This window comes from Papio anubis, chromosome 2 (genome assembly GCF_008728515.1).
Source record: "Papio anubis isolate 15944 chromosome 2, Panubis1.0, whole genome shotgun sequence".
NCBI lineage: Eukaryota > Metazoa > Chordata > Mammalia > Primates > Cercopithecidae > Papio > Papio anubis.
This window is the reverse complement of record NC_044977.1, coordinates 25,300,052-25,327,309: the sequence shown is the minus strand read 5'-3', so window position 1 is coordinate 25,327,309 and position 27,258 is coordinate 25,300,052. Positions and strand designations below refer to the sequence as shown.

The following is a 27,258-nucleotide window of genomic DNA, read 5'->3' as shown; positions in this document are numbered from 1 at the left end:
CTGTTTTTGTTTTTTTTAAAGCCACCCAGTTTATAGTATTTTGTTATAATAGCATAACAAAAAACCATAACCTAGCTGGCTTTAAAATATATATGTATATATATGGTATATGTACATCTATATTTTATAATGTATAAAATATACATTATGAAGGTTATTTATTTAAAATTTTTCTCATTGGTGCCTCTTTTTAACAACGTTAAATACGAGAGAAAACTTAAATTATAGGATCATAGTAAGTTACCGTGCGAAGAAGCACTAAAGGTGACCCTTTAGTCTAAGCTGCAAGGCAGAGAGGGTTCTTAGCCTTGGCGTCTGCAAGCCTGGGTTTTTATCCTCATGTGTTAAGTCTGAGCTCCAAGATCTTAGACAATCCCTCCTCTTAAGCATGCTTGTTCATCTATAAATAGGGGAAACAACAGGATTTCCTCGTAGAGCTGGTGTGAGGATAAATGTGATAGTGTATATGAAAGCAGCTGACAGGTGACATGCAAGGCCTCACCAAACTGAAAGTGATTCAGGGAGCTAATGCCCAAGGCCATAAAGCTACTGAGTAACAGAAGAGAATTTAAATCTAAGTCTCAACTCCTCGTTCTGTGAAATTCCCTTAAGTGCAGTGCCTTCAAAGGTCTGAAGTCACTTTCAAATAAATTTTCAGAAGATTTAAAACCTTTTTTGGCGAGATTTTCCCAATATTCTATACTTGTTTTGAGATCTCAAAAGGGGTAGGGGACTGCTTTGGGGGTATCCCCTAAGTATACCTTTAAGTGAACCATGGTACATTGAGAGAATGGAGGAGGCAGGACAAGTGAAGGGGGATGACAGTGGTAGGTGCAACCAGTAAATAACAATCTGGTTGGTATCATTTGGAAAAGTTCAATAAAATGCTATAATAGAATTTTATATTTAGAAAACCAAAGCAATACTCACTTAAGATGATTCACACATAAAAGAGTACATGAGATTTTAGGTTTTCCAAGCAGGCTTTCAGTTTGTATAACAAATTAAAAACTCTCTTAGACGGGGTGTAAGGAATCCTTATATCTTGATAGTTAGAGGAGTGTTTTCTGTGAGCATGCCTGCCTCACACCACAGAAGGTACCAGAGCTGTTGGTATTTAGGACTGGCATCTTGGCAGTGTAGAGTTACCACTTCTGGCAAACTGGCCATTGACACCTGTGCAGGTTATTTAGGGTCATGCCCAGGAGTATGGTTATTTTTTCCCCTTCTTTGGTCACAGCTCAGTAGGAGGAGTCTCCCCTTGGGCCAAGTTTAATGACAAACTAGAGCAGGAGAGCAGGACACTAATCCCCACTAAGAGTTGTCAGCAATTTCTTGATTGAAGAAGGAAATAGAGAAGAATAAATAGTCGGTCTTATTACTACAACTTACAATTTTATAACTTTAGAATTTCTAAGACTCTACAAAGAAATTCCTCACTAAAATTTTATATCTTTAGAATTTCTAAGACTCTACAAAGAAATAGGGAATGCTTGTGTCCTCAGTGAAAACAGAAAATGGCTTTTCCATCTTGGTCAATAGTGAATATGACAGCCATTAGGTAAAAGGCTGGGGGATGAAAATAAATGCAACTACACTGAATATGCGTGAAAACAGGATGCCACCTGCATGCACTCAGCATCACAGCTCAAAATGTTTCTTTAGGGCAGATGATGGGATACATACAGCTTGGCTCATGCCGGAGAATGGGATGTTTTTGTTCCTTCACCTTTGGAAAACGTATTTAAAACAAGTGTGATCTTTTTAAAAAAAATAAAATGAAATAAATATATAGAGAGGACATTTTGAAACATGAACACATTATATTTTGATGCAAGCCCTTTCTTCCTTGAGGAAACTTTCAGGTCACATGCAGTAGAAGAGGAGAGGGCCATGGATGGTGCTGCTGTGTGAGTGGCCAGTGACCCTGTGATTGACTAGATGGAGACTCTGGCATTTCCACATTATTTCCTGTCAGTCCCCTCTATTATTTATGGTTTGATAAGATAGTGAGGTATATTCTTTTCTTCCTTCTGGCAGCCTGCCAGGTCATGTGTAGAGAAAGAGAGAGAAGTCAATGTTTGGATTAGTCTGACTTCTCATACAAGTGGAGAGAGACAGGCTGTGTCAGCCCTGCCCTTAAGATCATGCCCTTTCCTCCATAGTACCAATTAAATGCCAGCAGCCAATCAAAGTCAGAGCTAAAATTTTAATTCCAAAAAAGTCCGGGTAAGGGAGCAAAATAGATTTGAAAATACTATATGGAATTTGGAATAAGATACTACTTATGATATCTTCAGCAGGTTAATCCCACTGAGACTTAGATACTACAAAATGGGGTGAATGGTATGTATATCATTAAATTCTTGAGGATTTCAGTAAACAATACCAAAAAAAAAAGAGAAAAATAGTAGTTTCTCATGTAGTGATAAATGAGAAAAGTCACTTAAAATGTGCTGTAAGTGGTCCTCCAGCACTATCTTTTCAATTTATTCAGTGACGAGTCCCTCTTCCCTTATGAGAACATATATTTGCTTTTAGCTGAGTATTGACTGGGAAATAGAATACAGTTAAAATCAACTTTCTTGCAAGATCGTGTTCCATATATTAAGGGACACCAACAGGAAGGATTCTAGAAAGGCTTAATTAACAATGTTAACATAACATTGTTTATTGAGGTTTCAGTGTTGTAGGCAAGTCCTCTTTAGCCCTTCAGCCAATTTAGGATTGTCTCTGTTTTCTTCCAAGTGAGTACTGGAATAATAAAGCATCATATAAGTCAGAACTAACAACGGGTATTTCTGACTTTTAGATTTCCAGATTATTTATATATTACACACTAATTTTCATGAAAATAGTCTTGAGTTCCATAGTTGCAAATGGTAAATCTCTCAGTAAGTTTCCAAGATTTACACAATGACTATTTTGAGATTACAAATGTTTGGTTAACACTTGTGTCCAGTTAGTTATAGGAAGTATGGAGGTCAGAGTCTCTTAAACACAACCAATCCAGAGATTACGGTCTTAATATATTTGTGAAGAAGTTTGTGCTGCATCACTCTACCTTTACATTTTTCCTTTAACTTCAGCTCTTTTAATTTTTCATTAGTTCTTGTACTAGGAGATATGCAAGATAGGAATAGATCTTAAATAGGAACATTTATCTTCCTGTAGAACTAAAAACCATGTTTGGAGGACAAGGTGGAGAGAAATGGAAAACATAGTAGAAAGTAACCACTGAAGTAGCTCTAGTTCTTCAGTGCTTTTCCACCTGTTAAACGACTAGATATAGGGTGGACTAATTAATGCCTTTTCCTGACTCTGATAGTTAATACCCTACCTACATGGAAAAAAATCAGAGTCATCTATTCTCGTCATCAAAACATCTTCAGTTTTTTTTTTTTTTTTAAACAAAATATTTCCATTGGGAAGTCATATGGATTAAAGCAGCCAAAGAGTCATGAGTCCTTACTCCTAAATGAATATGTCATTTCACAATAGAAAAAGAACACAATTGCTAAGTCTTTCTTGCTCCAGTTTTCTATTTTTGAAAATTATAATAAAAATATGTAGCTTCTATTAGTGGAATAACGAGTGAATGATGGCTGAATAACCACTAGGTATATTAGCAAATGTACTCTTAAATTGTACTAGAAATAAAAGACTGTTTCTCTTATCTCTCTCCAGTGACTTTTAAAATTATCAGTGCAAAGAATTTAGCTAAATGTTGCTAAAATTTCACTGCTTTGCTAGTGTATCACAAAAATGGGCTTAGACATTCTTAACTTGAAAGATCTTATTTTGAATCTGAACTTACTCTGAATGAGCAGCTTGAAGGGTTAAGAAGACTAATTCGTATTCCAAAAATGCTGGCTTATATCAGAAGGCACAAGCAAGGAATAATTAAGAGGAATGCAAAGCACTTAGCGAACCTGAAGTATTCCACAAATTCTTAATAAAAAGCCTTGACGCTTTGGATGAGAATGGCAACTTATTACTTTGATTAACAATAATATCAACTCTGTCAGAGTTAGTGAACTTTTCAATTAGGTAACAGTTATTTAGATGAATGGTCAGGTCAGGTGGTAGAAGTTGAGCTTAATTTAATGAAATATTTTAAAGGAAATGCTTGAGGCTTTCACCTAAAGACACCATGAAGCTAGTGTCCAGCATTTATTTATCCATGATTTTAATTTGGGGTTACCACACGAAGAAACAAAGGAAAGAACACATACACACACACAAATTTATTTTATTCATAGAGGGACAAATGGTGTCTGATGAAATACTGGATGTTGGTGGTGCTCCAAGAATTTAACATGTATTTGACCCTAATGTAGAGAATTATAGTTTTTTCTTTTTTTTTCAGCTAATTTTCAAGATACAGGGAAATTTTATTTTCATTATTTTAAGAAATAAAATTACTGTGGAGTGAATCAGAAGTCATAATAAAATGAAGACACCCTAGAACCCAAGCTGTTGGATTTGTGAGTAAGTTATCACGGATTATAAAGGGAGGACAAGATTTGAATATCAGGAAACCTGTACACATAGGAGAACTTCTATAAAATGGATGTTGCCTCTGGGCAACTGTCTGTTTTTCCTTTCACTTACATAGCACAGGTCTTCCAACTTTTCTATAGATGCCATGGACACAAACCCATGTGAAGTGTTTATAGATAAAATGTTCATTGAGAAAAAGAACATATTTGTTACCAAGTTGTGATAGTTAATTTTATATGTCCACTTCACTGGGTCATGTGGTACACAGACATTTGGTCAAACATTATTCTGGCTGTGTCTGTGAGGGTGCCTCTGGGTGAGATTAACATTTGGATCAAATCAGTAGGCTAAGTAAAGCAGATTGCCCTCCTCTATGTGGGTGGGCCTCATTTAATCAATGAAGATATGAATGGAACAAAAAGGCTTAGTAAGAGGGAACTTCTCTTTACCTGACCACTTGAGTTGGTACATTGTTTTTTCTTGCTTCCAGTCTGGGACGAAAACATTAGTTCTTCCTGGGTCTTAGCCCATCTGGGTTTCAGACTGGAACTTACACCTTCCTGGTTCTCAGGCTTTTGGACATAGACTGGAACTACACATTAACTCTACTGTGTCTCCAGCTAGGAAGTTGTCAGGAACTGCAGATCTTGGTACTTCTCAGCCTCCATAATCATGTCAGTCAATTTCTTATAATAAATCTTTCTTTGTACACACACACACATACACACACACACACCCTCTACTGGTTTGATTCTCTGGAGAATCCTGACTCGTACACCAAGTATTGGTGCGGGCTGCTTAAGACTAAGGAGAGAAAGCCCAAGATGAGGAGCAGTTGTGCCATAAGGTGAGAGTGGGCATCATGTACATCAGTGACAATACACAACAGGAGAAATGTTTCTGCCTTATGTGGCACAAAATAAAGCACAATGAGAGAAAGTACGGCCTACCCATTAAACACAAAGATTCTAAAACATCACTGCCTTAAATCAAATAACAATTCTGTGCCTTCCAAGCTATGTAACCTTAGGAAAGTCATTTAGCCATTCTCTGCCTCAGATTTTTCAAATGTAAAATACGAATAATAATGGTATGTACTTTATAGATGTGCTGTGAGAACATGAGCTCAATACATGCTCATGCTGCTATGTGACTCCACCATTTCAGAGCTTCTGCCTCCTTTTGATGGCAGCTCCATTTGAATATTGCTTCATTGGAGTTGGCATCTTTACAGGGTGAGATCATGGGTCCTCATTTAAATCTGATTTTTCTTTTGATTTTCTTTTAAATCAACTTTCTTATGTTTTTTAAAGGGGACATATCAGACATAAGGAAAATATAAAATGAAGTACAAAGTTCCATTAGCTATAGACATCCCATTGCAAAAATTAATTTACTCATTTATAAGATAAGGTGGTTTAAAACCTGTGTTTGAAACTAGCAGCATGCCACAGAATCACCAGTGAAACTTTTTAAAAGTGCAAATGCTGGAACCCCACCCCTATCAATTGCATCTGAATCTAAAGTTGGGAGTGAGATGATGAGAAGTGTAAGGCATGTGTGTATGTTAAGAATCTTTATTAGTTTATTAAATTTTCCCTATAAACCACATTAGATAATTTGTAAGGTTCATACTATCTGTAATATCACATAACTAATAATGTTTAACATCTCTAAAGAATTTTTAAAGTAGTCTTGGTACTTTAATCCATTTTTAAAAATTCAAGTTGACATAATGACATGTTTTTCTCTGAAATAGACTCTCATATGGATCAAAGTCAACTAACCAGAATATGTGAGTAATAACAATAAGATATTGCTACCTCAGTAGCAGTTTCATTGTTGGCCAGACCTGTCACTGCAAAGACCTACCTGGCAGTCCCTACAAGATAGATGTACTAGGTACTTTTAATTAATCTTCTCCAGTCTCAACCAAAAGGTCTATGGTGGTTGACCTTTAGGAAGTATATGCTTTAAAAAATTCACTCAAGCACTGAAAAAATCAAATAATTGAATCAGACTATTGATAGAGACAAATAAAGGGACACGTGTGAAACAGTATCCCAGGCCATGTCCCTGACAAGGGCAATGTAGTCAAAATTAGTTGAAACAAAATATATAATCAACCTGATTTGGGGGATACGTCTTCCTTATTGTATAAGTTATATGCACAACTGGAGTGAGCAAAATTAGTACATTGTATTTTCTCCCAGTGAAATTCAATGAACGATGAAGATCTTTTTTCCACAACTCACTTTGACTTCTTCATGTACAGCCAGTAGACGACACCAGCAACAAGGGCAGCAAGGAGGAGACCAACAACGATTCCCACAATGAGTTTTGCCTGGTCATTCACCTTCTCTCTGTTTTCATCTGCAACAAAGAAGAAAAGTCCATGCAATTACAGACAATGCCAAGGATTTTCAGAAAGTCAGTCTAGATATTACTTTGTATTAAAAATGACTAAAGCTCACTATGGTAATTAACATGCAAACTTGTGATTTTTAAAGGGTAAAATTTTAGCATTCTTACTATCTTGTCTCATTTGGTATTTCAATTCAAGTTGAAATTGTGGACAGCTAAGAAAATTACTTATACCATGACACTTCATAAATCTTGAGCTGATAGTTAAGGAAGAAGAGTCGGCAGCATAGTACCTACCACTTATCTCGTCTGCCTCATCGTGTTCTGGAATACTTACTGAAATGAAAAATGTTAATATGAAATTAAAAACAAAATTTGTTGATATATGAAAGTCACCTTTACCATTATAGTATGATGTAATAATACTCAAAGATAAAATGTCTATTCTACAACTAAGAGTAAAAAAAAAAATCACACTTAATAAAGTATGACCTTGCCTACAAAGAAATTAATCTTGTTTTAAGGAAAGGAGAGGAGCTACAATTGCAAAGATATTAATCTACCATAGAAAATTTCATAACTGATGGCCTATAGAATTAATCTGAAATCCATATTGATTTTCCCACTATCTACCACCTTTTAATAGTCATTCTTTTTTTAGGGAAACAAGCTGGCACCTAGGAAGTCTACAGTGTGGTGTTTATCAACTTTTCTCAACTCTCCTGCCCTGATACAGGAGAATTCATTGTCTTTCTCTAGTGTCAAGGACTTACGACTAGAGATGTTCTCAAAGTAGTAGAAGTAGAGGTTCAAACTGACTGGGAATATCTCCGAGATTAAGAAGCAACATATATGAAGTTTGCAAAGCCCTCTAAATGACTCTGATAGTGCCATGCTCTTGGTCCATTTTAAGAATTACCACTGTGCTGAATTATTATCTAACATTAAACTTTATAAATAATCTTCAAAGTGCATGGGCATGTATCAGAACTGCCAGTGACATTTGATAGAATGCAGATTCCCGAATCTCTCCTCATACATACTAAATTGGCATCTCAGGAGGTGCTCACTGAATTTGAAAACGATTGTATTAAATGTAGATAAAGTCACTGCAAGGCCTAGAAAACTGAAGCATACCATTCAATGGGTTAACATAAAAAGAGAAACTTGTGTTCAGGAAGAAAGGGTAGGTTCTCTTTCTAGGTGGGACAAATCAATACTCACTGAATTGCATTCTGAGAAGTCAATGCTCCTATTTTAGAGTTAAATTTGTTTGGTTCTTTTCTCCTGTCAATCCATTAGGCCTTTATATTCCAGTCATAATTTGTGAGGGACCATTATTTTTCGACGATTATTTTCTCCTAGCTCTTGCTAATTCCCAGCTAGTGTAGTCCTAGCCTGCTAATGTCATATACAGGTTTCCAACTGAATGAAGAATGAAAGTTTGGCAGGTCAGTTAGCATCCTGTCCAGAACTGAGCCTCATTCTAGGCCACTCCTGATTTAAGGTTGACAAAGCAATAGGAACAACTATAAAATTGAAGATTATGGACAATTTCACATTAAATGACAATTGTTTTCTGAAGAAGCTGTTGTTGGTATGTATGTATTACCCTGATTTCAACATCGACAGATTTTTCCGCATTCTCTGAGATAGTTTCGCTTATCTGATTTTTGGCTATAGTTCAAATATGATATGACAAAACGAAGAATTTTGTAAACTAGATTCATGAATTCTAAAATCACTCTTGCTAGTTTGCTAAATGACTTTAAACATGTGGCATGCTAGTACCCTTATGTTGATAAGGGTAGGATAAATACCACAAAAGATTAGAAGGCAAAATAATAGATCAAAGGGAATTAAAAATTTAACAAATTTAAAACTGTCACAAAAATGTTTTAAGATGATCTTTGAATTACCTCCACTCTGAACATAAAGCATGAATTAAATAAGAGAAACTTATTTTTTGTTCTCTGTTGCTTTTGAGAACTGTTCCTGTACAGGATAAGGCCTCTGACCCATAAAACATGAAATGATTTAACTGTCAAGACAAGGATAGTACAAGAATGGACACCAGGAAAAAAGAAAAAATAACCTTATGATGATGATACCAAATGCAAAATAAATAAATAAAACTTACCATAATGTAGTACAGGAAGATGGAATTGAAGATTTTAAACTAATGAAGAATAACTTCAAATTTTCTTACTTTTGTAATGCCAGAAATAAAATACTCACTAGCAGAGACATTCAAGGAGTTTACTGTTCTCTCCAGTTGGTTTTCTGCTGTGCAAGTTAATGTAACATTCTCTTCAGGGGAAATGATAATTTTACTATAATACCTGCCATTGATATAAGGAGATTCCTCTGTCTGGAAAAAGAAGAAAAAAGATGGGTTTAGAAATGAAAATGGATTAAAAAGCATAGGAAAGAGTAATAATGAATGTAATAGGATAGGTGTGGGGCTCTGTAGAGCATTCTAGTGTTCAAAAGCTATGTAAGATCATAGATCAAGACTCATGTATGCGAATATCTACAAAGGTTAGTAAATCCATAATGAAATTTCTGGGTTTTTGTGAATTCTAATAATTAAGTTAATTAAACTCTTATTTTTAAATAGAATCTCAGGTTTACTCAATATTTTGGCCTGATGATACTTGTTTCAAAATAATTGGTGACTATCTAATGACCAATTTTCTGTCAGTAAATATATAAATTTAATTATTTATAAATTTAGTCACTGTTCTTCATTGTGGGAATTAATTCCTTTATCTTAAACCATTATATCAAAGTACATATGTATGTATAATTTGTTCATGGGTACATGAAACCATTTTTTTTCTGAAGTTTTCTGTTGTAAATACAGAGGATGGATGATTTTTCAGTGATTGCTGTCCATCTAATGTTTGTGAGGTGTTAATGAGGGTAATCACTGCATTTAATTTCTTCAAATATAAAATGCAATTTACTTTAATCTCATCCCTAGGATTTGACTCCTAAACCCAACATGGTTGAGGCAAATGATGTACTTGCACTCATTTCTTGGTCAACTTATGAACTCATTCCCTACATTTTTCTCTTTCTATACTGTTTGCTTTCTCCTCAACTACATGGTAAGTGCCTTGAGGACAAGAGCTAGTCTCATGTTTTGGGTATCTTCTAGTTGTTGGGGGTGGAGGAGGGGAAGAGACATCTTGTAGTTGTAAAATAACAGATTCACCATAAATCTGAGAGGGAACAAATAAAAGATTATGGATGCATCAGCACAAACCTAGAACAAGAAAAATAGCATATCACCCAGTGGGCCAGAATCAATCTTTCTCCTTGACAATGAAAGATGGCATTATTATTTTTACCCTCATAGTAAATTTAGCTGCTATTTTTTCACTTCCTACTAGGAGTTTTCATCTGACTTTCTCGCTGAATCTTTGTTTTTGTTACTTTAAACTCTACAAAATACATTTTCTCATTTCTAGGATGGTCTTTTAAATCTTCGTATCTTTTCATTAATCAAAAATTTACTGTGTGCTTATGTTCCTGTGTTCTATGTCTGTATCACCAGTACCTAAAGATTCTTTTTTTGCTGCATTTATCACTTAAATTGAACTAGAGAGCAAAAACAATTGAGTAGAAAAGAAGCAATCATTTTTGATGCTAAAAACAGATCTGCACATTGTCTGCAATTTAGATGGCTCAAGTCTTTATTACAAATCAAGAAAACTGCATTTTCCTAAGTTTAAGGAGCCCAGAGCTTCTTTGCTTCCTCTTACATGCTTTCTCACTGTGTGTCCCCATCACACTTAACCAAATCAGGAGTCATTCACTTCAAGTGTGCCTACTCTTTTGGGGACTTTCCATAACTAGAGTTAAGCAGCTATATATGCATCACCTATAGTTGAAAGAGCCAAAATCCACTTTGCACTGCAAAACTGCACGGCATAAGCTGGGACAGTGGCCCAACTTCCCTGGACAGAGGAAGAGTGGAGATTGTAACTTAAAATTAATTTGCAGCTCTTTGCTTTATATATGGCTTTTCGAATTTCAACTGGGTCAAAATCTGAGAAGCAGCACAGAAGATTCAAATAATCCAGTGGTACCTCTGGGTGCTCCTGAGAGGCCTTTACTGATTATACTGAGAAGAGGGAGACATGAAGACTATTGTAGAGAACAATGGAATTAACAAGTATGTCAGCAACCCAAGCAGATTGGCAATTTACTGGGATTACAGTTCTGAATCCCTCCAGTATAGGCCAGATTCTCATCTTTCTTTTAGGGGGAGGGTCAAAGACTTAATAGTAAGAGAAAATAACAGGTAGTGTTAATAAATCCTTAACCCTTTACTATTACTAAAATAAAAAGGTATACGTAATAAGGTCTGGTTTATGACCTTTTTGTTCAGAAGGGTACATCTTAGACACTATGTATGTAGCTTGCCTTATTCTGGCCTTGGCACTGCATAGGCATGTCAGACCACACATTCATAAGCAATAACTGTTGTTCTCCACCATCCCTACACAAGGACATAGTTTTAAGAAGAAATACCCCTTAAAGTGCATAAATTGAGCACAGTATTGGAGCCCAGTTATACTGAGATGCATGAGCTTATTTTGCAGAAAAGTGTATATCTTAATGTTTTAATCACTCAAATTTCAGGAATGAATGATCATGAAGTAATATCCAATTTATATTCTTTTAAAAACAGATACTGACCATGACACAATGGTTCCAAAAACAGATACTGACCATGACACAATGGTTCCTCCCTTCTCCATGGCCCTGGGATAAAATTTCTCTTTGAGCCATGTTCTTCCTTTGGGAAAATTAAGAAGTTAGCAAAAGCTTCCTCTGAGCATGTACTGCAAATTTTATGTGGTAACAAACCAACCTATACACTGCAAATTTTATGTGGTAACAAACCAACCTACAGCGTAAGTTCGTGAAGAAAAAAAAAAAACACATTGGACAAAGTGCCGCATGTAACAAGAAGACAAATACTTGCTTGGTTTATGACGCTTCCACTGCCAGTAATTGTCCATTGAATGGCTGGCTTTGGAAAACCTTCCACGTGGCAGATGATTGTTTTAGATAGTCCACTGGGATCAGTTTTCTTTGTCATTTTTATTTGAGGTTTGCCTAAAATATCATTACAATTAAAATAAGATGTTGAACTGAGATCATAAAAGAAACCAGGTATAAAATTCTCAAAGAATAATTTGAGTTAGTGCCCAAGTATTTTATTACCTTCTACAATGAGAGTCAACGACTCTCTTTTCTTTAGTCCTTCAACCTCCTGCAGAGCAGTTTCGCAGACATAGTTTCCAGCATCCTGATAATGAAGACTAGAAAATGACGGGCTAGATCGAAGCCTGATGTTATCCTGATTAAATAAAAAGTAAATTACCTCATGTGGCAGAATTAAAACTCTCAATGTATTTATTAGATAATAATTAAGCCTAAAACGATTCTTCTGGGAATAATAAAAATGCAAACTTCTTTTTCTTAACTTCACATGCTTTCAAAATAGATTTCCTTTTCCTTTTGTAGTTTTAGAGTCAGAAATGCCAGATTTTTATTTCAGGCTCTTTCATTTACTGAATTTATAATTTGGAGAGTGTTCATAAACGTTTAAGAATCAAGTTTCATTGTTTGTGAAGTGGGGTAATAATATACCATAATTAAATTGTTTTGAGGACTTAATTATACAAATAATATATTGTGCTTACATTAAGGGGAGTTTTCAGTTTATAGTATCTACTCCTTATAGTACGTGTAGGTGATATAGGATTGACAGACATGGAGACTTGCGGTACCTAATCAATGATGAGCATACATGCAAGAAAGTCATTTCATACACTTATCAAACACATAAACTGTTGATACAGTTATCAACACAGGGGACCTATTATAGAGTATTATGGTTTGAATATGTTCCCCAAATTTGGTGTGGAAAACTTAATCCACTAAAATCACATGTTGATAATGTTTGGAGGTGGGGATCATCAAAAGGTAATTATGATTAGATAAGGTTATCATAGTGAGGCCCTTATGATAAGACTGGTGACTTTATTAGAAGAGGAACAGAGAGCTGAGCTGGCATGCTCTTGCCCGCTCACCATGTGATGCCCTCTACAATGCTTTTATTCCAATTTCCATGAACAAAGGAAATGTAACATTTAATTTTAAAAACTTGCCTGATATACAGAAAATAATCCCATTATGTCAGGAATTGAAATGCTCCTAAGCAGGCAACTAGGCACGATCCTAAGATTATGTGGTCTTTGTCCATTAGGATATTTTTTCCCACTCCCCATTAACTAACCAATAATCAGGGAATACTGATCATCACTATTTTGAATATATGAGTTGTTCATGACAGTTAATTCATAACAGTGATTGCAGTTGATGTAAAAACAGTGTAAGCCACAGTAAACTTAGTTTCTCTAGTCCTATAGTAAAATATGCAATGAGTGTTCAAATGATTATGAATTAGTCTAGTGGCCTAGAACGTGTCTAGCCTTGTGATCACTGATTACTATATACATATCATGCTAGATTGCAGCATAGGAAGTGGCACTTTATTTTAGTGAACAAGTTGTGATGAGGCTGTGGCTGAAAGAGAGTAAAATAAGAAACTGAGCTCACAGAGTAACACAACAAGTAACAGAGGATCGAGTGCTAAAAGGGATCAAAAGGCAGGCAGTAAAGCAATACAAAATAATTTCATTAATATATTTCCATTAAAAAGAAACTCTAGAAAAAATATTTCTCCACAGTTTCTTATAAAGGTAATTCTTCTCAACTCCTATTTCAAATGATATGTGTGTTTTCTGAACCCATCAAGGGTTAAGGGTTCTTGTCACATGTCATGCTCTGGTAACAAATGCACTGGGAGTTTGGATATACTAGCCAAGGGTTTAAGTGGAGGGATCACACACAACCTTTTCTTTTGGTGATAACCTTGTCTCAGATTGCCAATTATCAGTCACACTTCCTTATTCTAAAAGGATAGCCAATGGCCTACATTTCAGACAATTACTGGAGTATAAGCACTTGTTCAGGAAATACTGAATTAACTCCTAGTATGTTCTAGGTATTCTACTGTAGCTCAGGGATAAAAGGGATTTCTTTCTAGGAGTTCTCGATCCAGTGGAATCTGTTTTCAGAAACTTAAGAGTGGTCTCAGCAGCAGAGAGACAAAAAAGGTGTCTTATCAAAGCATAGTATTTATACTCAGTAAGGCCTGGCCTTGAGTCTCTGTCAGTTATGAGTTTCTGATTTCTTTTCCTTCAATTTCTTTATATGAATAATGTGGGAAAATAATAATCCTTGTATTTCACAGGGTTGTTGTAAATATCACATAAGGATAATGTGAGCAAAAACACACTGTAAATTGTTAAGCCCTGTGGTATATAACTATGTTTGTATGTGCACACATGTGTGTGGTGTGTGTGTATAATTAGTATATACACATAATGGACATAACACCCCAAACTAAGTTTCAGAACACCAATTATGGATGTCACCCTGTTGATGAGCACCTCTAAAATTTTACTGTTATTTTATTTATCTTATCAGAAACACAGAAAGAGAGAGCGAGCTGGTATATAAACACATCCATGAATGTATCTACTTGAATACAATATAAAGTGCGTAAGAAACCTAAAAATAAATCAATCCAAACAGCAGGGTAGTACCAAAAATATTACTTACTTTCATCCATACCACAGTTGCATTCCTGCTAGCGGATATTGTGCATGACACGGGTAGGGCATCACCAATCTGTCTGGTCACTTCTCCACTTGGGTTTAAGGACAAATCCAAATCTGTGAAGGAGAAAATCTGTTCAAAATGCTAACTCTGAAATGTAAAATAGTCAAAATATTTTGGAGAAGAAAAGACGAAAGAAAATACATTTCTTCAAACTGCATTTGAACATTCAGAACTGATTTATAGGACTGAAATAATTGGACTATAGTATGATTAGCCTGGTTTTTCAAGCCAGCTTTGAGACTAGTTTAGACAAGAGAATGGTCAATCTAATTGATTATCCATTTATTTACAGTTAACATGATTGATATTTTGAGGGGACATAAATATTCCCCTTGGGTCTATCACCTTAAGAAAAAAAATCTTAAGTCACTTCTGGAAGAAAATAAAGAAAGATGATGACTAGGTAAATATTATATAAAGAGATGGTAAGGCATAAATGTTGGAAAATCAAGCATCTTTAGACAGCAGGTGATAAATCGAAATACCATGAGATAGTAGTTGTGTTTCTTCAGAGAGAATTGACTATAGTAGCAGATATTTTTAAAAAGTGCGATTCCATTTCTCATCCAGTTGATGGAAAACAATTTTCATAAAAATTTTACTGTCATAGTCTGATCTGTATAAGAAAATTCAAACTCAATTGAACAAGTATTTATTGTACAGCTACTATGTCCCAAGCACTGATGAGAGATGCAGAGATAAATAATGAGCTTACAAGTCAATGAGGTAGAGGTACTATGCTAACTATAACACACAGTCCATGAAATCAGCACCTAGTAGCAAGCCTGACACTGATTTGGGGTTCAAGAAATATTTGTTGAAAGACGAAAGGCAGGCTAGAAACAGAGGTACAGACGAAGACTTAATGGAAGTATAGAGAACAGAGCCAAACTGGGTTTCAAAGCAGTAATAAAGGCTTTGTAAAGGGAACACTATATGTTCGTGGCCTCAAATGATTGAGAAGGACTTTGATAGGGGAAGATGTAAGGAAAACTTTGGTCACATAAGAAAAGGCAAAAAGATGCGAGAGCTTGGCAGTTTTTGTAATGGTGAGTAATTGGGTATAAGTGGTGGTAACTCATGAAAGTTAAACTCATACAGTTCATTGAGACTAGACTGAAGAGGACCATGCTTGCCACACTGGGAGTTGTGTCTTTGTTCTACAGTATGAAGACTTGCCATTACACTCCGCGTTTCTCCTTGATTTTGCATGTCATAATTGCAATTTGTTGATTGCAACATCATTTTTAAAGTTCATCTCACCTGTCATACTGAAAGCACCATGAGGGTAGTGATTGTGACTTAGTTTGTCACTGATATAGCCACAGTGCCTGACACATGGTAGACTCTCAAACACTACTATTGAATGAATGAAGGGAAGGAGCATATTTTCTCAGTTTCTCATTAATATTAAACCATGTACCATCATGTAGAAAAGTGGAGTTTCCTCAGAATATTTGGGTGAATTGTATTTAGATAAAAATTTTATTCTGGATGAGTTAGAAGTTTTTGTTAGCTGGATAGCTAATTTTCCAGAGAGGAGATAAACAATTTTACAGGACAATGATGGACTTTGTAAGCTCTGATGAAGACTTTATGTGTGCACATATTGGCAGGGAAATAGTAACTTTCATCAGCAACTAGGAATTTGTAGGCTGTGAGACTTGATGAGCAGTCTATTCTGCAAACATGTGCAAGAATGGGTTGATGCTTCTCTACCCACACTTCCTTTAGACATGTTTGAAAAGGAAACAAATCTTGTTTCTGGAAAATAAGCAAGCAATCAAAGATAAGTGGGTAAAAATAGGATTTTTATGTTTCCATATAATTTAGAATCAGATGTTGATTTACTTGAAATACTTTTTTTCAGCTTTTGAGGAGCAATAGAGTCAGCAATAGAGTTAAAATCCAATGTTAGAGTCTACCTGTCAAAACCAAGATGCACTTAAATCTAATTAAATGCACTAAAATTCAATTAAACTTTTACACACTTTTGTTTAATTTCCCCCCATCACAGCTAAACACGTAGGCACTATATGGCTGCAACCAAGTCTTTTGCTTTGTCAGTCTGCTATCTATCCTTCCCTGCCTTATCTACAAGTAAACAAACAAGTGCCCTCTTCTTTTAGAGACCTGCGTACCTTGCATCTCTTAAAAATAGGCACATCACACCATCTCTAAGGCACTAGATTATTGATTATTGGCCCAAAGACATCATGAACAATGATAATAGAGAGCTATTCCACATGTGGTCCTATCTGCTGGCTATATTCTCTCTCTTCATTATTTTATTTTATTTTTATGGAACAGGACTGGATAATATTGTTATACTGGAGGCTACTGTTTTCTCTGTAACTAGCCCCTGGTGGTAGACACATTCAAACCCAAGCAACATAAGCAAGGAGCAAATGGAGAAATGGCCCAGCTGTGAGCATAACAGTCCACTGTTTTTACAGGGCTCCCAAGGGAGCACTCCCAACATCAGACAATCAGAAGCAACCATCTGGTTGCTTTATTCCCCAATGCACCCCCCTGTATCTCTCTCAAAATTTTAGCTCATATCCCACATGTTTTTAAAGTATTATGAGTCAAATGAAAGAGTTAGAACTATGTACTCAAGACAATTTCTAAAGTCTTTTTATACTCAGTAGGACTGTAGTGGATAATGTCTAGAGGAAACCTTATTAATGGTACTGTTGAGTGCAAAGGACTTATTAGGAAGTTTGTAATATACCTCCAAGCAAGACTGACATTTGCTCAAAGCACTCTGAATTCTAGTGTCACCAGGGTGTGGTATAAATTAGTTTACTGTTTCCATGATTTATCAGGTACATCAATAATATGGACTGTCATGAATTAGAACATAAAGAACTCAAGTTAAGTGTCTGGTATTTATGTATGTCTTTTTATGTTACACCGAGGCAAATATAACTTTTGGAGTATTTGGAGATCAAAAGCAAATTAAAAGTTAAAAAGTTATGTCCACAGTGATTTTCAAGAAGTTCTGTTTCCAGAAATTTCCTGTCCCTCTATATAGAGTACATTTAGCCAATAAATAACTTCTAACGATCTCTACTTCCTGTTCCCAAAACTGAGTCTATAGTAACTTTGTATTGCCTGAGTTTGGGTGTTAAATTTATTCTGTAACACAAATGATAATGCTGGGTCAACTGCAAAGCTGGTGTACTTCAAGAACATGGAAATGTTTTCTTAAAATATGCAAAGTTGTTCCTTTAAGGTCCATATGAATATTGTTTATTGACACCACAAATTGAAGACACTTAGAAAGAAGATGGAGGTGTACCACTGCCAAATGTTGCGGTTATCAGAGCCATGCAAGGTTTCAATATTGCAGTGCAAATCTGGATCAAAGTTGAGCTTATCCTGATGCTCTCTCTACCTCATCTATTGCAACCAAGTTATTTAAGAAAGATATACCTGCAGTTTATTTGAAAAGATAGCTACATTAAGCTATTAGAAGCCTTTGAAGTGAAGCTGCTGATGAAGAAGTAAGTGACTTACAGTGAACTGTGATGGCTGTTGAAGCAATCATGCTTTTTTTGTCTATCAGGGAGCACTTGTAGTCTCCTGTTGCATTGCGCCTCACATCTGTCAGTGTGTAAGTATTTGAGCTTCTTATTCCTTCGGGCTGTCCCTTTTGATAGAGGCAAAATGTCAGATGATTATACTTGATTGCTACAATGAGAACAGCTGTATTTCTTGATGAAGATAGCATTTTATCAGGTAAGATTAACAAAGGGAATGTGTTTCATTCATCACACAAAAATAGTACAGTTTGTGTTACCAACATCTGATTCCTGGGCAAATAATTGATATTTTGGATCTAAGGAATTTGAGAGCTGATTTATTTTCTATTGATGACGTTTATTTTATTGACATCATGGCTTTTGCTCGAGTTTCAAGTACATTTTTAAAAAGTCCAATGTTTTATTTTTATATTTATGCCTTATGTAATTTGACAAAAATATTTGAGGCAGCTTAAAAGGAAATATGGCATATATCCAGATTAAAAGAAAAAACACAAAAGGAAGGAAAGAAAGAAGAAAGGAAGAAAGTAAAAAGGAAGAAAGGATGAAATGAGAAGAATGAGAAAGAAAGGGGAAAGGAGGAGAGAGAAGAGAGGGAAAAAATGACAAAAGAAAAAGAAAAGAAATTAAGAAATTAAGACTAGGAAAAATATAGATGATATAGGAATAATATATGTTAACAAAGAAAGATATTCAGCAGATATTATTGCAAAAACTGAGACACAAATTTGGCTGTGTCATCCCTGATAGCCAAAGCTGAAACCGAATTAGCTTCAAATTTTTCTTTGCAAATGAAATAAAAACAGCAATTAATTTATCAGGAGAAACAAAGTTTTCTGTCAGTATAAAGAAATTACTTATACTAGTCTTCTGAATAATGTAGTGAATGATATTCTTAGGTACTAATGAGTACTGTGGTAGATGAAATTTGTAAGCACATCCCTGCAGTAAATGCAACATTGAGTTGCATATGGCTTCCCTCAATGCGAAAGTGATGTCAAACACAAAGCTACAGGAGTGCAAACAGGCATCCTCAGACAGAGCTCTCTCCTTGTCTGTTTCCACATCCTTATGACATGCAGAGCACATCCAAGACGAATTTTCCAAAGTATCCTCTATGCATATAATTTCCTTCAACTATGATATGGAAAAAAGTTGAGGAAATGGCATTTCAAGATTATACATAATGACAAAAAAAAAAAAAAAAAAAAAGAGCCATAGCATTATCCTAAATATAACGTGCAACAGAACTATCCCTACTTCAGAGGGTTAGAGGTGTGTTCAGGGCAATGTTGTGGGCGGATTTAGAATCCACATCAATTCATTCACTGTCTTCAGTTTTCATTTTGTAGTTATCTGCTTCTGACGAGCAGATTCTTATAGTTTATTTGGATAATTAAATTTTAAGTTTTTGCAATTATGGTTTCCTGTGGTTGACTTTTTTTTTTTTTTCTCTTTGTCCTTGAAATCTCTCAGCATTGAGAAAAAAAGCGAGAACACTGGCAGGTGCAGAAAAAGCTTCCACATGAAATTTTATAGGTGGTGTCTCTTGTCCCCAGCAATAATATTTTTTCTCACTTCATCTATCCATGTAAGAACAATTCTTCATGTCAGCCGGAAGTCAAACAACAGGATAAAACGATAGTCATTCAACTCAAGTAACACTTAAGCACTTACTGGTAAGTAAAACAAAAACTCCTCTGGGGGAGGATTGCCATTTCCTAAGCATTTAAGAGTGACGTTATCCCCTTCTTTGATGGCAGTTTTTGGTGGCAGCACTTGTATTGTCACCTGCTCTGTAGGATCTGTAAGAGTTACAGACACAAGTTAACCATTTTTGTCAAGTACCGCATTACTCTGTGCATACAATGTAAATGACTAAATTATACATAATTTTCTCAAGAAGCTAGTAATGGTAATTGCTTAAATATACCTTTTTATAGAAGGATTGAAGCTAATAGCTACTTGCTATACAAGTACTAATCTCAGTTAGGGCACACTACAAAGAAACCCTGTTACATCAAAATCAATTTCTTCTTAGTAAAATGTCTTTAACTGAGGTAGGAATGGTGGTAATTATTTTATGTATAAAAGACCATAGGAACAATCAAACTGCATGGCTTTATTATAGGGAAATTTAATTATATATTACACGAATCATACAGTTTGGAAGGACAAAATTCAGCTAGCAAGCAGCTACAGCTATTAGATACCACTGTACTCATATTGCATAATAATACTTCATAGGAAATAAAAAGAGGAGACATGAGTTAACACCAGCAAGGATTTCCTGCATGCAGGAGAGAAGATCTGCTTAAAAAAAGATGAATCCTATGAACTGAGGGAGACCCTTGACACAATTGACAGGACTGTAAATGTATTATAATTTTGTCCTGTTCACTGGAGCCAAGATGCAACTTTCATTCCATTTTGGTCATATTTATGGAGAAAATAGGGCTAAAGGGTATGCTTCAGCACAGGCTACTGCTCAATAGTAGAATGCTAATGAAATTGAATGCTGGATACAGTGAACCATATCTAGCAAACAGGAAATAAAATGAAGTGGTGCTGGCAGTTAGAAATGATCCACTAACGTATCCATTTGTTATATTGCTGGATAATACAGTGAATAATAAATTTTGAAATCATATAATGCCAAGGTATGTTTTACAGAATGTTTTCCACAAGACTTAATAATTATTGAGGCATGTGTCTATATTTCCAAGCTGGTGACACTAAAAATTATCTATAAAAACCTACTTTTTTTTTTTTATTAGCTAACAAATGAAATGAGTAAGTTATACTTTTGGAGGCTTTGTTCTATGTCTTGCGGTCATTTATTTACCTTTCTATAAATAAAGTGCAGATAAAAAAAACTTAAAGGGTTGTTACAGAAGGTTGTTATAGAAGGTTGTTACAGATTGCTTCCTTGCCTTTTCTCTATGCTTGGGCATCTCTGAATATTTGTCCAGTGTATTCTGAGGTTAAATGGTGATTGATGTAATATACTTCATATTTGTTTTTCTGGATTTGCCTGCAGTAGTTTCCTAACCAGCAGTTCCCGGTGAGGTTGAAAAGTGAATACAATTTGGTTTTGGTGCCCTGCTGACCTTCTGTTTCTGGGCCTCTCTTGCTTTCTTACTTGGCCTTTCTCTGACTAGTGCTCAGGTTTGGCCTGTGGCATGTCACTGAGGCACATCTCTGATCAAGGCTGACACAACAGAACAGCCAGGGATGGCCATCTCCGACTTCTTTCTCTATTTTAAAACTCCACTTCTCTGTGTTCCCTTTTCAACAGGCTCTGCTTTGTATTAGAGAGTCATCAAAGGGTTAATGTAACCCATTTGCATTTTGACAGTAACTCTGCATGTCCACTAACATGCTTACCTCAAAATTAATGATCTCTTGCTCTGCCTTTGCCCCGACTTTGAATTTTACTCTGCCCATTAGTAAATCATCATTTTGCCCATTACTCTGGCTTTCTCCTTTGCCTTCTCTTATCCATTCAGTCACCATGTCTTGATGATTAATACTTTACAATATATTTTGGGTCTGATTCTCCCTTTCTGTTCTCACTTACACTTCCCTAGTCCATGTCCTAATTAACCTACACCTGAAGCAATGCCATCAAATTTCACTTGGTTCCTCACCTTGAGTCTCCTTCCTTTTGATCCTTTCATATATATTTCCTCTGAATCAGTTTTCTGAGGTAGCGCTTTGAATATTACAATGATACTCAAAATCTGTTACACATTCCCAATATATAAAGATTAAAAATAAAAATTCCTTAGCCTGGTATCCACAATTTGGCTTGAACCCAGCTCAAGTGAGAGTCTTATCTCTTACTCTGCTACATAAACCCCTACAAAATAACTAACACTGTCTACTGAAATTTTCTTTTCATGTATTTATTTATCCTACAGTCCTTCATTTATTCATTTGTTTGGCATTTATTTTGTGCAAGCCTTAAGTGCTGGAATTATAAAGTTTAAAACCCTGCCTCAATGAACGTTTCCTCTATTTGTAAGCATACCAAACTTAATAATTAAGAGTATGACCACATAAAACCTGCATGTGACACAAGCATAGGGATCCTGGTAGCCATCGATACAGGAGATTAGGAAGCTTCCTGGAGGAACTGACCCCGGAGCTGGGTTTTGACACATAAATGGGTGTTTGCTCAATGATAAAGGTGGGAAGACGACAGCATATGCATAGCCATGTAAGTATTACTCTACAGAAGGAATCAGGAAAGTAGAACAGACCACAGTGGATACAGGCAGTGATAAGGGCTGAGCACTACCTAGGACCATGGCTAAAACGAACTCAAGGCATACTGCAGTGCGGGGAGGGGGAAGGATATTAATCTGAGAGCTCTGGGCAGTCACTGAGAAGTTTTTATCACATTTGTGTTTTAGAAAAATACATCTGGCCTCAGGTTGGAGGGCAGTTTATTTGGGGGTGAACAGAGAATGGTGGGCATACAAGATAAATACTATTTTGCAATTCATTGGAAAAATACTACTTTGAAATCCATTGTAGAAATACAGGCAATGAGGAATGGTGGCATAAACGTAAGCAGTGTCAGAAGGCAGAAATCAGATAAAAACAAAGATTAAAGAGCTAGATTCTCTAAAACCTCATTACTGATTGAATAGGGTAAGAAAGGAGTGGACTGGTACATTTTTCTCAAGCTTTCTCATATGAATTTGCCAATTTTTTTTTTCTTGAAATGGACTTGTCTCTCCTTTCCATTTAGCGCTCTCCTTCTGTTCTCTGAAGTCTTCCTAGAGCAGTGGTTCTCCACTTGTAGTCCTCAGATCAGCACCATTAGCACCATCGGGGAATTTGTTACAAATGCACAGTGTCAAGCACTTTCCTACACCCACTAAATCAGAAACTCAAGGCCAGAGTGCAGTAATCTGTGCTCTAAAAAGTCCTTCATGTTCTTCTGACGCACACTACAGTTTGAGAACCACTGTCCTCGGGCACCTGAGCCTTCAAGACTCTTAATACTGAGTTCCTGAGGCTTTTACCCTTACAATCTTGCATTGGCAATTTCCTTCTGATGTAGGTGTTTTGCTTCTCTATTGGAGTAGTACACTCTTTGAACGTGAGGACTGTCTTAAACTGCTTCTTCCTGCTTCGCGTTTTCACCATGAAGCTCAGCACTGCGTACACTGTGGCTTCTTAAAAGCCATGCCAAGTGCACCTTACACAGCCTGCATGATAAAATCATTTTCTTCGCATCCATTCAAGGATTTCTCTGTCTACCCAACTCTGTATGCCTCACACTCACAGATATTTCTGTTCCTTCTGAAGCCAGTTTCCCAATTCTTATTACTTATCTTGATGTTCTCTCCTGTCTTGTACACCTACACTTACACCAATATGGTTCATTTCCAACTGGATATTTCTAACAGAAAGAATTCTGGGCCGGGCATGGTGGCTCACACCTGTAATCCCAGTACTTTGGAAGGCTGAGGTGGGCAGATCACCTGAGATCAGGAGTTCGAGACCAGCCTGGCCATCATGGTGGAACCCCACCTCTACTAAAAATACAAAAATGAGCAGGGTGTGGTGGCACGCGCTTGTAATCCCAGTTACTCAGGAGGCTGAGGCAGGAGAATCACTTGAACTCAAGAAGTGGAGGTTGGAGTGAGCCAAGATTACGCCACTGCACTCCAGCCTGGGTGACAGAGTGAGACTACATCTCACCCCCCCCCCAAAAAAAAGTTTGATTTTAGATAAGCTATACATAATGATATACTAATTTCTTGGATTTAAATCAAGTTGAAACTTATTTCCCAAGTTTAAGGCAAAACTACTTTTTAATATTAGGGCAACTTTGGAAGAATTTCACCTTTTTTCCCGTGTAAGATATTGTGCCCTAGGGAACCTAAAAAAGAAATGTAGGTGAGGTGATACTCTCGAAAGGCTCAGCAGGCATTCTTGGCTTTTCTCTAAAAGAGATGTAGAAGAGCTAGATTACTCTAGAACACATGCCAGTATCACAAAAATTTTAGATAAATTAATAATAATAAGGAGAAAATCCTTTATTGTATTTTCCCCCCAAATATGTTTTTTTTTTTTTTTTTAGACAGAGTCTCACTCTGTTGCCCAGGTTGGAGTGCAGTGGCGCTATCTCGGCTCACTGCAAGCTCTGCCTCCTGGGTTCACGCCATTCTCCTGCCTCAGCCTCCCAAGTAGCTGGGACTACAGGCGCCTGCCACCTCGCCTGGCTAATTTTTTGTATTTTTAGTAGAGACGGGGTTTCACCGTGTTAGCCAGGATAGTCTTGATCTCCTGACCTCATGATCCGCCCACCTTGGTCTCCCAAAGTGCTGGGATTATAGGCGTAAGCCACCGCGCCCGGCCCTGCCCCCAAATATCTTCAGCTCTATGTTTATATTGTGATAATGACCATATAGCAATAATAATGAAGTACTTAATAATGACAATTTAATGTGTGATGTAGTATGCTATTTTTGATTTGTGATTTCACTTACTCTCTATAACAACTCATCAGTTAGGTATTACATTTTTCCCATTTCAAAGTAAGAAAACTGAGATGTAGAGTAGTTAAGCTACTTTTCAAGAAATGGTAATTGATAATGCTGGGACTAGAATGCCAGCATTTTTGCTCCTAATCATTAGACTATCTTGGCACCTGTCTTACAAGGAAAGCACAGCAATGGAGAAAACAATTCTATTCTAATATCTACAGCTAATTCAGGGCAAGACTCTGTGCCTCACTTTACTAACTAAAATAATGAAGTTAAAACAGATGACCATGAAGATTCCTTTGTAGACAAATACTCCTTTTCAAATACATGATTTAGTTAAGTAAAATGTCTTCTAATACAACATCCTATCAAACTTATGCAATTGATCTCATTATTAAAATAACTTTTCTCATTAAAATGGTAATCTCTTATTTAGAAAGCCAGTCAGTCATAAGTCTATATTTGTCTATCATTCATCCAGAAAATGATCAGTTAGAAATCTTATCTTTAAGGAATTTAGTGTGTAGTGGAATTCAGAAGAGACAGCTATAGATAAAAAGTAGAGAGTGAAAGGTATTACAGGATGGATACATGTTTATTCATGCTATGGTCTCCTAAAGAGGAAGAGATTATTTGGGTGCCATCAATTTGGGGTGCGGACTGGAAGCCGAATTCAAAGAGTAATTGGATTGGGACCTCAAAGATTAATAGCATTGGAATATTATTTCTAATACATTAAATAACATAATTATGTATTGAATAACTTACAGTAAATATCAAATACTGCCTGTTCAGAATGAACTGTTTTCTGGCCAGATGGTCCATAATATGTGACAGAGCAGGTGAATGGCATTTGTATGTCAGCCTTGGTTGTCTTGTACTCCAGGGTGGAAGTCATGGTATAGAGCTGAGTCACTGGGTCCATTTCCTTTTTAAAAATTATGACCACCGCTGAAGAAAATAAAGAACACTGATGATAGGGTCTTTCATGTGACAATCACAATCCTTAACGAAATAGCACCACACCTTTGAAAAGTGTTTTTCTTCCTTCTAACTGTATTTAGCAGGAGAGAAAATTGACATGTAGTGAGGTTAGATGTCATTTCAAAACCGTGAATCAGAGACACGGAAATAGAATCCTGGAATCCTATTTCCCACTCACTTTAATTAACTTCTAGTCATGCCATATACAGAAATTATTTTCTCTGCTCTTGATTCTTCTGTACAAGGGCTGAAAGTGGTGTTTAAAAAATCACATATTAGTTTAGTACATACTTAAAGTAACAGAGCATAAGAGTCACAGCTCAAAAGAGGGCAATGTATTTAGATCCTGAATAGTTTAAAGTGGGGGTCTCCAGCCCCCAGGACTGGTACTAGTCCACACAGCAGGAGGTGAGTGGTGGGCAACCACAAGAAGCTACTTTTGTATTTAGAGCCACTCCTCATGGCTCACATTACTGCCTGAGCTCCTCCTGTCAGATCAGCTGTGGAATTGGGTTCTTACAGGAATGCAAATCCTGTTGTGAACTGCGCATATGACGGATCTAGGATGCATACTTGTTATGAGAATCTGACACTTGATGATCTGTCACTGTCTCCCATCACCCCTAGATGGGACTGTCTGATTCCAGAAAAACAAGCTCAGGGCTCTCACTGATTCTACATCATGGTGAGTTGTATAATTATTTCATTTTATATCACAATGTAATAATAATAGAAATAAAGTACACAATAAATGCAATGCCTGTAAATCATCCTGAAACCATCCCCCCACTCCGATCCAAAGAAAAATTGTCTTCCATGAAACCAGTTCCTGGTGCCAAAAGGGTTGAAGACCACTGGCTTAAAGAATACTTAGAAAAAAAAAAAAGTCAGAACAGGTCCTCTGAATGTACTCCCTGTCCCCTGCCCTCATACCCACCTCCTTCAAGGGGATGTAGCACTTTTCCGTTCCTGTACCATGTGATGTTGCCATCTGGATAACTGTCTTCTGAAATACAGTCACCCAACTGCAAAATAAAAAGGCAATATTACTACCTCAGATCAATCAGGGGCTGTCAATTTGGAAACTCCAGAAACTCAGGCAATGCAGAGTTATTCCAAAGGTTTCTTGACCTGTTTATTTTCCAGCACTGACAAAAGACTGAATAGATGCTCTCTGGTATAAAAACAATGTCATTTAAAGATATTTTTAACAACTGTATTTGAAAATATAGTTTTGATCATTTTTAAATGTGCAATAGATGGTGTCACTATTATAAAATCACATTCATTTGAAAGCATTGCCAAATTCATTTTGACACTATTCATTTTTAACATTAACCAAATAACATTACTCTATTAACATTGACTATTACCATGAATCATAGATCTTCATATGGAAGAATAATTTGGTGTTAAAATGGGGCTGCCTCTCTAATTTCATACTACATATATTTCAAGATGATATATATTATCATGCTCTATAATTCCCCTCACTTTCTTTAAATGTATTTTAACTTTAATAGTTGGTATTCATCAAATAATTTTATGCAGTAAAATTTAATCTGATGCAAAGAATGTAGGAC

At 36.2% G+C, this 27,258-nt stretch overlaps 1 protein-coding gene across 3 annotated transcripts in view; it reads right to left on the bottom strand.

Annotated features, from left to right (window-relative positions):
- The window catches only part of ALCAM (activated leukocyte cell adhesion molecule), a 211,174-nt gene that overhangs the window by 17,936 nt on the left and 165,980 nt on the right, over window positions 1-27,258 (bottom strand). For 2 of the 3 annotated variants that reach the window (XM_003893883.4, XM_009199456.4), the window contains exons 5-14: window positions 26,613-26,700; window positions 25,460-25,642; window positions 19,863-19,990; window positions 18,160-18,292; window positions 14,578-14,690; window positions 12,109-12,244; window positions 11,867-12,000; window positions 9,106-9,238; window positions 7,165-7,203; window positions 6,759-6,876 (exon numbers count right to left, since the gene is read on the bottom strand). In XM_003893883.4, the coding sequence (XP_003893932.1) occupies window positions 6,759-6,876; window positions 7,165-7,203; window positions 9,106-9,238; window positions 11,867-12,000; window positions 12,109-12,244; window positions 14,578-14,690; window positions 18,160-18,292; window positions 19,863-19,990; window positions 25,460-25,642; window positions 26,613-26,700 (1,205 nt within the window). The remainder of the gene's footprint in view (window positions 1-6,758; window positions 6,877-7,164; window positions 7,204-9,105; window positions 9,239-11,866; window positions 12,001-12,108; window positions 12,245-14,577; window positions 14,691-18,159; window positions 18,293-19,862; window positions 19,991-25,459; window positions 25,643-26,612; window positions 26,701-27,258) is intronic. The other variant, XM_003893884.4, reaches the window with a different exon arrangement.